Source organism: Lucilia cuprina, chromosome 6 (assembly GCF_022045245.1).
Source record: "Lucilia cuprina isolate Lc7/37 chromosome 6, ASM2204524v1, whole genome shotgun sequence".
Taxonomy (NCBI): Eukaryota; Metazoa; Arthropoda; class Insecta; order Diptera; family Calliphoridae; genus Lucilia; species Lucilia cuprina.
The window spans coordinates 47,596,827-47,610,917 of record NC_060954.1 but is presented as its reverse complement, the minus strand read 5'-3'; the positions used below and the strand labels follow the sequence as shown (position 1 = coordinate 47,610,917).

Below are 14,091 nucleotides of genomic sequence, written 5' to 3'. Positions count from 1 at the left end.
TAGTTCAGTTCTAGTTCAGTTCTAGTTCAGTTCTAGTTCAGTTCTAGTTCAGTTCTAGTTCAGTTCTAGTTCAGTTCTAGTTCAGTTCTAATTCAGTTTTAATTCAGTCTACTTTAGTTCTAGTTTGTTGGTTCTCATACAAGGTATTTTTTAATCAACCTTTTTTACTAATATTCCATTCATTTCTTTTTTCCTCTTCAAGAATTTTTTTATTTCTAACAAAAAACACCAACGGTTTTTTAGTTTTTTCCAAATGACTTGTAAAACATATCATTATAATTTTGTATTGGCACTTTTAATTAATGTTTAGTTCCCGATAAGTATCATTTGTCATTTCAACTAAAACTAAAAAAAAACCCAAAGCAAAAAACTAAAAATTTCATTCATTAAGCGAAATGTTTACAAGCATAAAAATAAATTCATTCATTAAAAATTTTGTTACTTTTTTTTAACATAACCAGAGAAAAAAGTTATAATTAAGTTTAAAATAAGTACATTTTATGTTGTGCTAAAACAAGCGTTAGCAAATAATTCATTAACATTTTTAGAAAATATTTACCCACGGTTATAGAATTCAGCGTTTAGAGGGGTGCAACAAATAAGTTTTTATATAAAATTTTCTATGACAAAGAACCCATTACTGCACTAGTTCTGTGTCTGTTTTCGTTTCATTAAAATTATTATTTTTTTTTTTTGTAAGAAAATACTTTTAAGCTTTTGAAAGTTAAGTTAAATTTTATTTAATCATATAATTTTATAAAAATTTTGCTTAATTTATAGTTTTTAATAAAACCGTTAGAAATTATCCTTTTCAAATTTTATTCTATGCATGTTGGCTCACGCAATACTTGTGTTGGGCAGACTGCCAAAAAAAAAAGGCAGCATTTCTAAAGAATTTTTTTTTTACTTTAAGGGTCATATTTCAAGCGTATTAACAGACATTTATAATTAAATCAAGACGTTGTTTTTTTCTGTAGTTTTATACAGTTGTCTTTTTGTTGCTGTTGTTTTTCGGTTTGTCTGCCTCGTCAAATAACGCTTAAAGCATTAACGGAAATGATCAACCATTTAGACCAAAAAATTGTTTTTTTTTTTTTTTTTTTTGCGAAAAAGTCAAAAAGAAAAGATCAACCATAATAGTGTATGGTAGTAATTAAGCACAAACAGACTAAAAACCCTTAAGATATGAATGAATATCAACAACAAAACGTCTACAATAAACACTTTTTCTGAACACACTGTAATCACTTGAGAAAATGATCAAATATTAAAGGGCTCACAGAATTTTGAATACTATACAACACGCAAGTATTTTTTAGAAATAAGAAACTAATTTTTTAACCACTTTTCAAAAAATCTATTGATCGAAAGATCAGCAGAGAAAATCCAAATCCATTTTATATATGGAATTGATCTTCTGAAGGATAGAAAAAAATCTACAAAATTGATCAGTATAGCAGATCTGTTCTTTTCTATAAAAATGATATCCGCTACTGATCTATTTAATTACTTAAGCTTTGCTAAAACTAACATATCACCTGTAGCGCCCTCTAAATGACTTAACTTCAAAAAAATGAACACAACTACTAAATTCTTAATGAAACCGATTTTTATTTCTGTTTAATGATTTTAAGCTCTTTTTTTTTGTCAGTAATCCATCATTGCGAAAATCATGGCGTTATAAAGCCGACAACATTAATGAAATTTACCGATTATTTGTTTCGAATATTAAATATAAAATTTGCTCCTTTTAACAAAACCTTTAAACTGCCATAATGCAATTTGATTTTATAGGATTTTTTCATATTTTTGGTACGTGCCAAACACGAGCTTAAAAAGCTTTTTTTTCTTTGTATTAATTTGTGGTTTTTATTAGCAACAAATTAAAACTTTAAAAAACCACATAAAAAGGTAATTATCCATAGCAAAACTATTGTCAACGTTTGAAATGCCGCCGGATATTTCAAAATACATATAGCTAAGTTTTTCAGGAATGTTCACAGAAATCCTGAATTCTATTCCAACTCAGATAATTGAGTATAGGCAAACCGTTAGATCATACATAAAATTTAAACTACAGAATATTTACTTCGAACCAGATCATATAGCAAACTATAAAGGAGACAATAGAAGCATTTTTTCACAAGAACCTGAAAGAAATTTTTAGTCTAGAATATAGGCCTGATTTAAGTCACAGCTCAAATATATAGACTGCATACATATAGCCTAGACTTAAGAACATGTATCGACTGAAGTTGCCAATCTGTCCAGTATATATACTTCGAACAAGACTAGAGCCTCAAACTATAGACAAGACTATAGAATAGATAATAGATTAAATTACAAACTAGACTAAACTAGAGTCTAGTGTATAGATTAAACTATAAACCAGACTACAGATAAGAATATATGTATATAACAGACTATAGACTATAAACCAGATTAAAAACTAGACCATAATTTAGACAAAACTATGGCCTAGACTATAGACTGTAGAAGAATTATAGGCTAGACTATAGACTAGACCACAAAATAGACTATTGACTAAACTATAGACTAGACTATAGACTAGACTATAGACTAGACTATAGACTAGACTATAGACTAGACTATAGACTAGACTATAGACTAGACTATAGACTAGACTATAGACTAGACTATAGACTAGACTATAGACTAGACTATAGACTAGACTATAGACTAGACTATAGACTAGACTATAGACTAGACTATAGACTAGACTATAGACTAGACTATAGACTAGACTATACTATAGATTAGATTATATGCTAAACAATATACTAGACTATCAAATAGACTATAGACTGGACTATAGACTAGAACATTGACTAGACTATAGACATTCACTTAAAGTCGGACTTATAGCCACATTTTATACCAAACTATAAGTCAAAATATCATACTATCGAATATAGGGAATCTGTCTGAGATTATAGACTAGGATATGGTGGAAGAGTATAGATCAAACTATAGGCGACATTGTGGACTAACTTATAGATCAGACTTTAGACAAGACTATAGATGTTATTATAGACGAGAATTTGGATAATACTATAGACCAAATTATTGACAAAACTATAAACCAAACTAAGTCCAAACAGTAGAAAAGACCATACTATAGACCAATATCTGGACGATATTAAAATATATTCATGAGATTTACACCATAATTTGGATAGTTTAACGTAAAATGTCTTATACATATTTGAGTATGAATATATAAATTTGTCCAGTGTAAATCTAATAGTATTATTTTTATATATTTTCTCAAAAAGAATTCCCACTAGCTCTGGGTCAAGTTCACTTTAATTTCTTTAATTCGTATACAAGAAATAAAAGTATGTAAGAGTAACATTTATTTTAAACATCAGTAAATAGAAGGTAGACAAAAAAATGTTGAACAACGTATGTTGTCTGGTGTAATTATATAGTCTGGTTGGCCACAATTTGGGACTGACATTAAATGTGAAATGGGAAGAAAACTGAAGAGATGCCAAAATAAAGAAAAATAAAATACAGAATAAAAATAAAAGGATACAAGCACAGCGCTCTATTTCAAAAAAAATCAGGATAATTATGATCAATTTTAAAATAACAAGACTTTTAAAATAATGCGTTTTGTGTTATTCTTACTTTTTTAATATGTTTATTTTTTTTGTAAAGACAGTATGTCAATGAATAATTCAAACATTTAAAGTGGGAGTTTGTTTAATATTTTTAATACTCTTTTATTATAAATATTTTTTGTTTATTTTACTTTTAAAAAGGATAAACTTTTATTAATATATTTTAATTATTTCCACTGAAAAGGAAACACCCAACATTTGTTTTGTGATGGCGATAAATATTTTTAAAGCCCTAGGACAATTTTTGTTACCAAAAAATTTTTATTTATTACGTTTTTTAGGGTTGCAATATGTGAAATGTTTGCATCCCTATGACCAGAACTCACCAGTACTGAAGTACTAACACAGTGTAACGCCTTTAAGACATAACTCTCGGCATACCTATTTAAGTTAGAATGAAGTTTAATGTGTAAGTATGGTCTGAAGTTGACTAGCCTATAGACTAGACTATAGACCAGACTATAGACTAGACTATAGAATAGACTATAGACTAGACTATAGACAAGAGTATAGACTAGACTACAGACTAGACTATAGACAAGAGTATAGACTATTCGTAGACTATAGACAAGAGATAGACTTGACTATAGACTAAACTATGTACTAGACTATAGACGAGACTATAGACTAGACTATAGACTAGACTATAGACTAGACTATAGACTAGACTATAGACTAGACTATAGACTAGACTATAGACTAGACTATAGACTAGACTATAGACTAGACTATAGACTAGACTATAGACTAGACTATAGACTAGACTATAGACTAGACTATAGACTAGACTATAGACTAGACTATAGACTAGACTAGACTATAGACTAGACTATAGACTAAACTATAAACTAAACTAAACTGTAGACTAGACTATAGACTAGACACGACTATAGACTAAACTGTTGGCTAGACTACAGACTAGAATACAGATTAGACTGTGGGCTACTCTACAGAAAAGAATAAAGACTAGATTATCTTGGTTGTATAGACTAGAATATGGAATAGTCTGTTGCTAATCTTGTCTACTGATTTTTTATTTACTATTATATTTATTAGTATTAGATAAAACTATTGACTTTTATATCGATCAGTCTTTGACTAGTCTATTGTTTGATTTAGGGGAAAATTTTTATGTTAATATTTTGTGATGTCTTCCTCTAATACAGTTTAAGAGTCATAGTTTAAATTTTATATTTTGTGTCTGTACTAAAATGTGTGGTGATTCAAGTGGTTTGTGAATCTGATGAATACAAATTGTATCTTGTGTATTATGTAGAAAAGGAATATATTTGGATTATAAGTTAAAATTAAAAGCACATTAGAGTTGCCAGTTTAATAAAACTAAACGCGTAACAGAAACTTGATTATTCTAGGAAACAATGATAAATTTTATTTCGGGTTAAAAATTATATCTAGTTAGTCTTATAGTAAAACATTTACGACAGTTTTTTTAAGATACCAAATATGTCTATATATAAATAGGATATTCTTTATACAGTTTTTTTTTAATCTATAAAGTAATAATAACATTTTTATTTATAAATATTAAACACTTTATTAAAATTAATTAATTGAATTTATTACAAATCTAGATATAAACTAAAGATTAATAAATAGTATGTATAGTTTAAATGAGGTTAATTTCTAGAATAAAATGAAATAAAAAATAAAATTTAATTCCAATAAAGTTATTTAAAACTTAACGTTTTTCCAAATAAAGTTGTGGCTCTTCCACTAATTTTAACGTTATATGATTTGTAAACGATAATTCTTCAAATTTAAAATCTGTAGAAAATTTATAGGTTTTTATCAATTTAGCCAAAGTAATTTTTGAAAATAACATGGCATATTTCCAACCTGTTGTTATTGAAAAATAATTATAAGAAATATTAGAAACTCATATATTAATTCTAAACACTTACCAATACAAAATCTCTGACCTTTAGTGAAAGGTATAAATGAGAATGGATGGCGGGCTGCCACATTTGAAGGTAAAAAGTTATCAGGATTGAAAACATCTGCCTGGGGACCCCAAACTTCTTTACTGCGATGCAAGCGAAAGATGTCAATACATATAATTTGTCCCACAGGTAATGTCCAACCATTGCTAAGTGTAATATCTTCTTTGGAAACTTTACGAAAAACCATCGGTACTATGGGCATTATACGCATTGTTTCATTAAACACCATTTCTAAATAGGTCAATTGATCTATTTGCTCCGATATAATTTCATCATCAGTATCACCTAAAACACCAAGTATCTCCTCATAGGCTCTCTCCTGATATTCGGGAAACATGGCCAACATAGTCAGTACCAAAAACAATGTTGTAGATGTAGTTTCAAAGGCTGCCGTAAAAAGTTGATTAATTTGTCCCTCGATTTCATTTAATTCGAGTTTATGTTGTTGTACCCCATCCAAAGCATAATCTAAAACACTTTGAACTTCTGGTAAATAACTTGGATCTGTTATATCATGATTTTTAACTATATCCAAAGATTCATTGATAAGTTTACGAAAAATGCTGACACCTTCTCTGGCGGTTTTATATATATAGATCTCAGCTAGATAACGTATCCAGTCAATGATCAAAATTTTATTCAAACAAATATCGCATACAAATTCTAGAATTCTGTGAAAATATGAGAATTTAGAAAATAAACCTTTTTAGTATAAATCTTTTATGGGAGCTAGGGTCAAATATGGTCAATTTTAATATAGAGCTCATGGGGGTCACCATGACTAGTATAGAATTTGGTTTTGCAGCTTTTTGTCGAGATACGACTATATTAAATATACTTATGAACTTAAAAGCTCTATTCGGCGGGTTCAGTTGTATGGAGGCTAGGTAAATAATGGACCGATGTTAACCATTTCCAATAGACTTCATCTACGGTACCATAGAAGATATTGTGCCTTATTTTATTAACTTATCTCTAATATTGCGACCGGTAGTTTGATTACAAGGTTTACAAGCCCTATTCCAGGGTTAATTTGTATGGGGGCTAGGTAAAATAATTGACCGATCTTAACCATATTCTCTAGGCTTCGTCCCTGGGAAAATAGAAGATCATGTACCAAATTTCATTGAATTATCTTCAAAATCAACTCAGAAAATGATTCTGTCCGATTGGTATACTTTAAAGTGGGTATAGGACCAATGTTATTGTGCTTTGCAAACATCAGCACAAACCTAATATACCCTCCCCATTAAAGTGGTGTTGGTAGTAGGTAGACAGGAATATATAGTAGACTATAGATGGTACCATAGATGAAATTTAGATCAGATTGTCAATAAGACTATAGAATTATTACAGAACAGACTATGGAGGATGCTATAGCCAATGCATTAGAACAGGCTTTAAAAGAGGATGTAGTTTTGACAAAAATATATATCTATTTATATATAGACAAAAATATAGACCTGACTGTAGTTTAGACTAAAGACAATATATAGAAGTCGAAGTGCTTTACGTGAGTACCTGGCATGTTGCCCTATCTCACCATTTGGTGAGTAAAAAGTAAACAACCCTCTTCCCGCGATTTGGGTTTCAACCACAGCCACTACGTGGATGCCGAATGAACCTCGACCAACTGACCAGCCAAGATATAGTATTGGCTGGTCAGTTGGTCAGTAGAACTGGCCACCCGTAGTACCAGATTGGGTGGTGCTCTGGTTCGACCTCCTTTCAATTTATGCAAGGACTAGACCAGGCAGTAAATTGTCAACACCCGGAAGTCCACAGGTATTGGTAGCACCTATCTACCCCCGGATTGCAATACACCATGATGTGACACTCATCAAGGAAACTTGTCCGGGGGGAAGACAATATATAGAGTAGAATATAGTCAAAACTATACACCTGACTATAGGTCAGACTATATAATCTATAGACGAAACTATGAATGAAACTATTTGTATTACATACAAATCTTTTGACATGAATATAGACAAGGCATTAGATCAGACTATAACAAGATTAAAGATAAAACTATATATCAGAGATACAAGCCAATACGGCTCAAATCGGCGGCGGCTAGCCGCCCGTAATATTTTGCAAGCCGCAATGCTGCCCACTGCTTTCGGAATCGTAATAGAAACGCACATGTATTTCAGAAAATGATTTGATCAATTTGATCGGAGTTGCTACTATTTTAATTTTTATGGCAAATTGAAAAGAGTTGCCACACAATATTGTGCTACTATTAAAATAGTGAAAACTACTATAAATGTATATTTTCTGTAGAAAAAACTTATATAGAGACAGTTTTCTATATAACAGACTATTATATAGAGATTTTTCAATATAATAAACGATTATAAAGTCAATTTCTGAAGAATAAGATAAATTAAGCCGACAATTTAGCCGCCGCTGATATTTTCTGTTATAAACCGACGACCTAAAATGGTTTCGCCGCCGCCGACGCCGACCATTTGGTATAGTCTTGTATCTCTGGTTTATATACTGGTTTAAAAGAGTCCCTCAGGAGGGAACCGAACACACCTAGAACACTCACTACTAACCTACTCGAGCTTAGTTTATAGAAAAGGATACAGATTGGCCTTAAGACAAGATTATAGTCCATACTATATACAAAACTATTTTCAAGACTATAACAAATCCTAGATTAAATACGAAATTGTAGAGAATATAAACCTACTATAGACGAGCCTTTAGACCAGTCTAGTCTGGACTAATCTATTTAAAACAATTAAAACTAGCAAGTGACTTTATGTTAACAAAAAAAAACTTACCCTTCAAATTGTTTTGACAGAGAACTGGTATTGTACTTGGTTAAATCTAAATTTCTTTTCAAAGTTGTTTCTGTAAAATCAAAAGAAATTAAAAAAAAATATTTTGCATTTTTTTCTAACAATTTCTACTTACGTGTTGCATTCTTTAAAGTTAATTCACGTAATATAACCAGCATATTAATATCCTCACGCTTTTCAATACTTATACCGATCCTTTTAATTAAACTATTGATTTCTCGATGAAATATGGGAAAAAATGAATAAATAACTTTATTGGAGAAAGCACGATTTAATAATTTACGATGACGACCCCACATTGGTTCTAAAAATTACATGTTAATGGTTTATTATCACACCTATGCCTATAACATTAAAGACATACCACTTTCGGATATTAAACCTTCACCGCCTATAGTAGAGAGACCATTGTATATTAGGGATGGTTTATCTAAACAGTATTTCGATGTTAAAATCTCCTTTATTACTTGTGGATCACTTGAGAGTAAAAATGTCCATGGTCCCATCCAAAATATACTATTGGGACCATATTTTTTGCCATGTTCATACATGCATGAAAGGATATCTAAAGAAAAACATAATAATGAATAATAAAAAGAAAAAAAAAGAAATTATTCTTTCCAGTCCATTAAATACCTTTTCCTGTTAATATTTTACCCCAACCCAATAACGTATGCAATCTATTCGATGGCAGTTTATAAGCCAAACTCACAAAACTTCTCGAATTCCAACGATTTATTATCCACAGAAATACTAACGATACAACTGCGAAAAGTATTAATCCCATTTTGAACAGATTACAACACAATAATTTAACTAACTAAACTAATTTAACGCAGTAACGCTTAATTTATATAAAATTAATAAAATTTTGCATTTGGGTTTTAGTTTGAAAATAATGCTGGAAATGAAATCGCTACATAAGTACTATGTGTGGTACATGGAAAACAACTTTAAAATGAATGTATTTATTCTAAAATGATTACATATAAACAACAATTTGTTGAAATAAAATATGTCTTAGTCGGTCAAGGTCGACAGGTGGAAAAAAAGTTTTTCTAATGTTTTAGTTTTTATTTGAACTAATTGGGAATATTGAAAACCAGTTAGAATAATTTTATGGTAACAGGTAGTGAATATTTGGCAGTATAGATAGTTTTGCCAATACTCAATGTTTTATAAAAGTCTATAGTTTAGTCTATAGTCTAGTCTATAGTCTAGTCTATAGTCTAGTCTATAGTCTAGTCTATAGTCTAGTCTATAGTCTAGTCTATAGTCTAGTCTATAGTCTAGTCTATAGTCTAGTCTATAGTCTAGTCTATAGTCTAGTCTATAGTCTAGTCTATAGTCTAGTCTATAGTCTAGTCTATAGTCTAGTCTATAGTCTTGTCTATAGTCTTGTCTATAGTCTAGTCTATAGTCTAGTATATAATTCTTGTTTACATTGTCTCTTAATGTTTCCAATTAGATTAATTCGATGAAGCAAGTAACACATTCATATACATACATATGGGTATAATTGAAAAGTCGGTGTGATTTCTTATTTCCTGTTTTCAAAAGTTGTTTTAAATGCTTGGATAGTTCTATGAACTTGTAAACATATTTGTTTAAATTTTTTTTACATTTTTTAAATATTGCTTAATTTGGGTGAAACCAAAATATCGCACTGGAACTAGATTAGCAACAACTTCAATGAATTAAATTTGTAAAAAACTGTGTAAACTACATTTATAGTAGAGATGGTAAACGTGTAAACTAAAAGCTTTCTAATGATTTCGTCCAAGGACAATAATTAAACTCACGAACTCGTGTCTGAATAATAACATATTTTAATTTACTTATTACAATTTCAATAACATATCACAACTATTCCCGTTTTTCCAAGTGAATACGTGGTCCATCAACAATTTTTAATGATATATGATTCTCTAAACGCTGAACTAAATCTTCATATTTAAAATCTGTAGAAAATTTATAAGTTTTTATTAGTTTTGCCAAAGAAATTTTAAGAACTATGCCAGCATATCGCCAACCTGAAATCAAAAAGGGGTTTAAAATATTGGATCCAATTTTTTATATATTTTTGTTATTATAATTACCAATACAAAATCGCTGTCCCTTGGTAAAAGGCAAAAATGAATACGGATGACGATCAGCAACATTTGAAGGTAAAAAGTTATCGGGATTAAATTTATCTGCATGAGGACCATAAATCTTTTCACTACGATGCAAGCGAAATAGATCAATACAAATTATTTGACCTTTAGGCAATGTCAAACCATTGCTTAGGGAGAGATCTTCATTTGTAACTTTTCGCAAAATCATCGGTATGACGGGAAACAAGCGCATGGTCTCATTTATAACCATATCTAAAAAGGTCAACTGATCGATCATATTTAAAGTAATTTCCTTATCATCCAATGGTAGTGTATTTATTACTTCTTCATAAATACGTTTCTGATATTGCGGATGCATGGCCAGCATTGAAATAGTCATGTACATAGTAGTGGATGTCGTTTCAAAGGCCTTAAGTAATTTAGAAATTTTGGTTTTAGTTTAAAATTTTTGATTCCATTAAATATCAGTATTAGGTTACTTACTCCAATAAATAAATGAAACATTTGTCCTTCGATTTCTTTGCGAGTGAATGTTTTTTGTTGATCTCCCTGTAAAGCTTGATCCAAAGCACTATGTATTTCGGGTAATATGCTCGGATCGGTTATAGTATTTTTCTGCAATATATCTGTAGTTTCGTTGATCAGTCTGCGAAATATTTTCAAACCGGATCTAGCATTTCTATATATAGTGATCTCGGCAAGTTTACAAATCCATTTCAAACCAAGAATTTGATTAAGACAAGCATTAGCTGCAAATTCTAGAATTCTGTAGAGTTAAAAAAATATATAAAGATTGTTACATTTTCAAAGGGAGAGATCCATTACTAACCCGCTGGCATGTTTTGACATATCATATGAATTAAATTCCGTTTTCTCTAGATCTCTTTTTATGGTTGTTTCTGTAAAGTTAAGAAATATATTTCATAATCTTTCTGAAACACTTTATTTACGACCATAACCTACTTGAACCATTTTTGAGAGTCAATTCACGAAATATCAGCAACATATCAATGTCCTCCCCCTTATCTAGGCTTAATTGAATCTGTTCGATTACCTTATCAATCTCTTTATGAAATATAGAAAAAAATGAACTCAAATTTTTGGGTGTAAAAGCTCTATTTAATATTTTACGATGTTGACTCCAGGTTGGTTCTAAAGCATATTGAAAATTAAAAAAAAATCTTTCAATTATTTTATATATAGATTTAGATTACCATTTTCGGTTATTAAACCTGGACCGAATACCGATGTAAATCCATTATAGGCTGCGGCCGGTTTGTCTATACAATTTTTTGATGTTAAAATTTCTTTTAGTATATTTGGATCAATTGTGAGATATAACGGCCATGGTCCTATCCATAAAACACCATTGGAACCGAATTTTTTACCATTTTCATATAAGTGTAGAAGACCCTCTAATATGATATTGAAATTTTATCTATCACTTGTCACAATATTTTACCGATATAAAACTGAAAGTTTTATATTTTAAATTTCAATTATTTTACCTGCTCTGCTCGGTATTTTACCCCAGCAAAGAAATGTATGCAATTTATACGATGGTACTTGTTGGGCTAATCTCACATACGGTTGGCAATACCAACGATATATGATCCAAATAAGAAATATAAAGGCAAATGTATATAGAAATAATGCCATTTCAAAACAGTGTTAAATACAAAACTGAGCCTGTTTTACACTTTAATGCTTTATTTATATAAAAATAATACTTAACTAAGGGAATGTTCTCTAAGAAATCATATGGAACAAAGAAAAATATAGATTTATTGAAAATTTACAGAAGATGACTTATGAATATTTAAGAAAAAATGGGCGTATTATGAATAAGGGGAGTGGCAGCTCTCATCTTAACTAAATACAAAAAGGCGTACAATCTGGGAAATTAGGGTTCTATAGTTAAAACACTTTTTTCATTTAATTAAAAGTCGACTTTTCGACTATAAATATTTTATAAATAGTCGACTTTTTGAATTTTTTCGACTTTTCGACTTATTTCGACATTTTCCGATTTTTTCGACTTTTCGACTTTTTTTAACTTTTTTTCAACTTTTTTCGACATTTTCCGACTTTTCGACTTGTTTTGACCTTTCAACTTTTTTCGACTTTTTCGACGTTTTTTCAACTTTTTCTGACTTTTTTCGACTTATCGACCTTTTTCGACTTTTCGACTTTTTTCACAGACGATAGTCGAGATATCGACTATTTTGTTCCAAAAAAGTCGACTTCGACTTTTTTCGACAAAAAGTAGATTGTTCGATTATGCGAAAATCGATTTATCGAACCCTATGCGAAATCATAAGAGCTAGAAACAGCATAAACAACTTTAACACCCTACATGAACATTTTGGAACATATGTCAGCTTATTAGCAATAGTGGGCGTGGCATTTTACATATTAATTTTAAACAAAAATTCGTATATCTGGGAAATCATAAGAGCAAGAGTTATTCAATTTTATACAAATACAATTGGTAACGATACGAGCATAAATTCGATTATTTAAAAAAAATCTTTAACACAATTTATTTCATTTACGATCTTAAACATACCTTCTCTAAAAGTTATAATTTATTTTTAACTGCTTTATTTTTTTTATTAATTTTCTTTAATTTAACTTATTAAAATAATTAAACATATTAAAATAATTTATTAATAATCTAACTTTTTAACTTGAACTACAGAAACTCGATTTTAATAAGCAATTTATATGTAACTAGCTTATAGCTCTCTATTTTGTTGGCGAACCGTTTTAAAATTTTACAATAAATGGATTAAGTTTATATGCTTTATTATAAAAACTATGATTTAGTTAGTTATTTTAGTAACAGGTGTAGGGTATTATATGGTCGGCCGACTTGTATCCATTTAATACGATTTCATAATTTCTACAAGTGGAGGATCGAAAATTAAAAAAAAACAACTCCATGTTTTATGTTTTTAGTTTCAATATTATACTAAAAAGTACCAAAAACTCCCTTTACATAGTTTTTGACTTAATCCGGGCCATACATAGTTCATTACATGTTTCTAGGTTCAAAATTATAGAAATTTTAAAAAAATACCTTTTAAAGAATGGGAAAGTAACATTTTATGGGTCCTCATTTAATCTGGGCAATATATGCTTAATTTTCTGTTTCTAGATTCAATATTATAGAAATTACAAAAAAATACATTTTAGAAAAGAAAAAAGTACCAAAAATGCCCCTTTTTATCCGGGCTCTACATATTTAATTTCACGTTTCTAGGTTCAATATTATACAAAAATTTAAAAAGTACATTTTGATGAACCAAAAAGTTCTCTATTATAGGTTCTCACGTAATCCTGGCAATACATGCTTAATTTAACATTTCTAAGTACAATATTATACAAAAGTTCAAAAAGTACGAAAACGTACCAAAAAGTCCCTTTTAATGGGTACTCTCTTAATAGAAAACAAAAAAAAGTACCGAACGAAGGTGAAAAAAGTACCAAAAAAGTTCTTTTAATACTTGCTTTATTTCATGTTTCTAAGTTTAAATTAAAAGCAAACTTT

At 29.6% G+C, this 14,091-nt stretch overlaps 2 protein-coding genes across 2 annotated transcripts; both read right to left on the bottom strand.

The window, feature by feature from the left end:
- Positions 1-5,346: 5,346 nt before the first annotated feature.
- Positions 5,347-9,218, bottom strand: LOC111684958 (probable cytochrome P450 313a4). Its single transcript, XM_023447191.2, has 6 exons — positions 9,058-9,218; positions 8,786-8,986; positions 8,537-8,725; positions 8,404-8,473; positions 5,570-6,279; positions 5,347-5,504 (listed from the first exon to the last, which is right to left on the bottom strand). The coding sequence occupies exons 1-6, from the start codon at positions 9,206-9,208 to the stop codon at positions 5,347-5,349; spliced, it is 1,479 nt and encodes a 492-aa protein (XP_023302959.2). The 5' UTR covers positions 9,209-9,218.
- Positions 9,219-10,227: 1,009 nt separating this feature from the next.
- Positions 10,228-12,208, bottom strand: LOC111684960 (probable cytochrome P450 313a4). The gene is made up of 7 exons (XM_023447193.2): positions 12,047-12,208; positions 11,753-11,953; positions 11,502-11,690; positions 11,368-11,437; positions 11,022-11,304; positions 10,521-10,947; positions 10,228-10,454 (listed from the first exon to the last, which is right to left on the bottom strand). Exons 1-7 carry the CDS (start codon positions 12,195-12,197, stop codon positions 10,288-10,290), a joined length of 1,488 nt encoding a protein of 495 aa, XP_023302961.2. The 5' UTR covers positions 12,198-12,208; the 3' UTR covers positions 10,228-10,287.
- Between the last annotated feature and the right edge of the window lie 1,883 nt (positions 12,209-14,091).

What these genes read in the sequence shown, in the direction of transcription:
- LOC111684958 (XM_023447191.2), bottom strand. Translation starts at nt 9,208, where the DNA reads ATGGGATTAATACTTTTCGCAGTTGTATCGTTAGTATTTCTGTGGATA. An exon ending in CTGTCAAAACAATTTGAAGG is followed by an intron (nt 6,280 to 8,403) that starts GTAAGTTTTTTT and finishes ATATTTTCACAG; the next exon opens with AATTCTAGAATTTGTATGCG. An exon ending in AGGTCAGAGATTTTGTATTG is followed by an intron (nt 5,505 to 5,569) that starts GTAAGTGTTTAG and finishes CAATAACAACAG; the next exon opens with GTTGGAAATATGCCATGTTA.
- LOC111684960 (XM_023447193.2), bottom strand. Translation starts at nt 12,197, where the DNA reads ATGGCATTATTTCTATATACATTTGCCTTTATATTTCTTATTTGGATC. An exon ending in GACTCTCAAAAATGGTTCAA is followed by an intron (nt 11,438 to 11,501) that starts GTAGGTTATGGT and finishes TTAACTTTACAG; the next exon opens with AAACAACCATAAAAAGAGAT. An exon ending in ATGTCAAAACATGCCAGCGG is followed by an intron (nt 11,305 to 11,367) that starts GTTAGTAATGGA and finishes TTAACTCTACAG; the next exon opens with AATTCTAGAATTTGCAGCTA.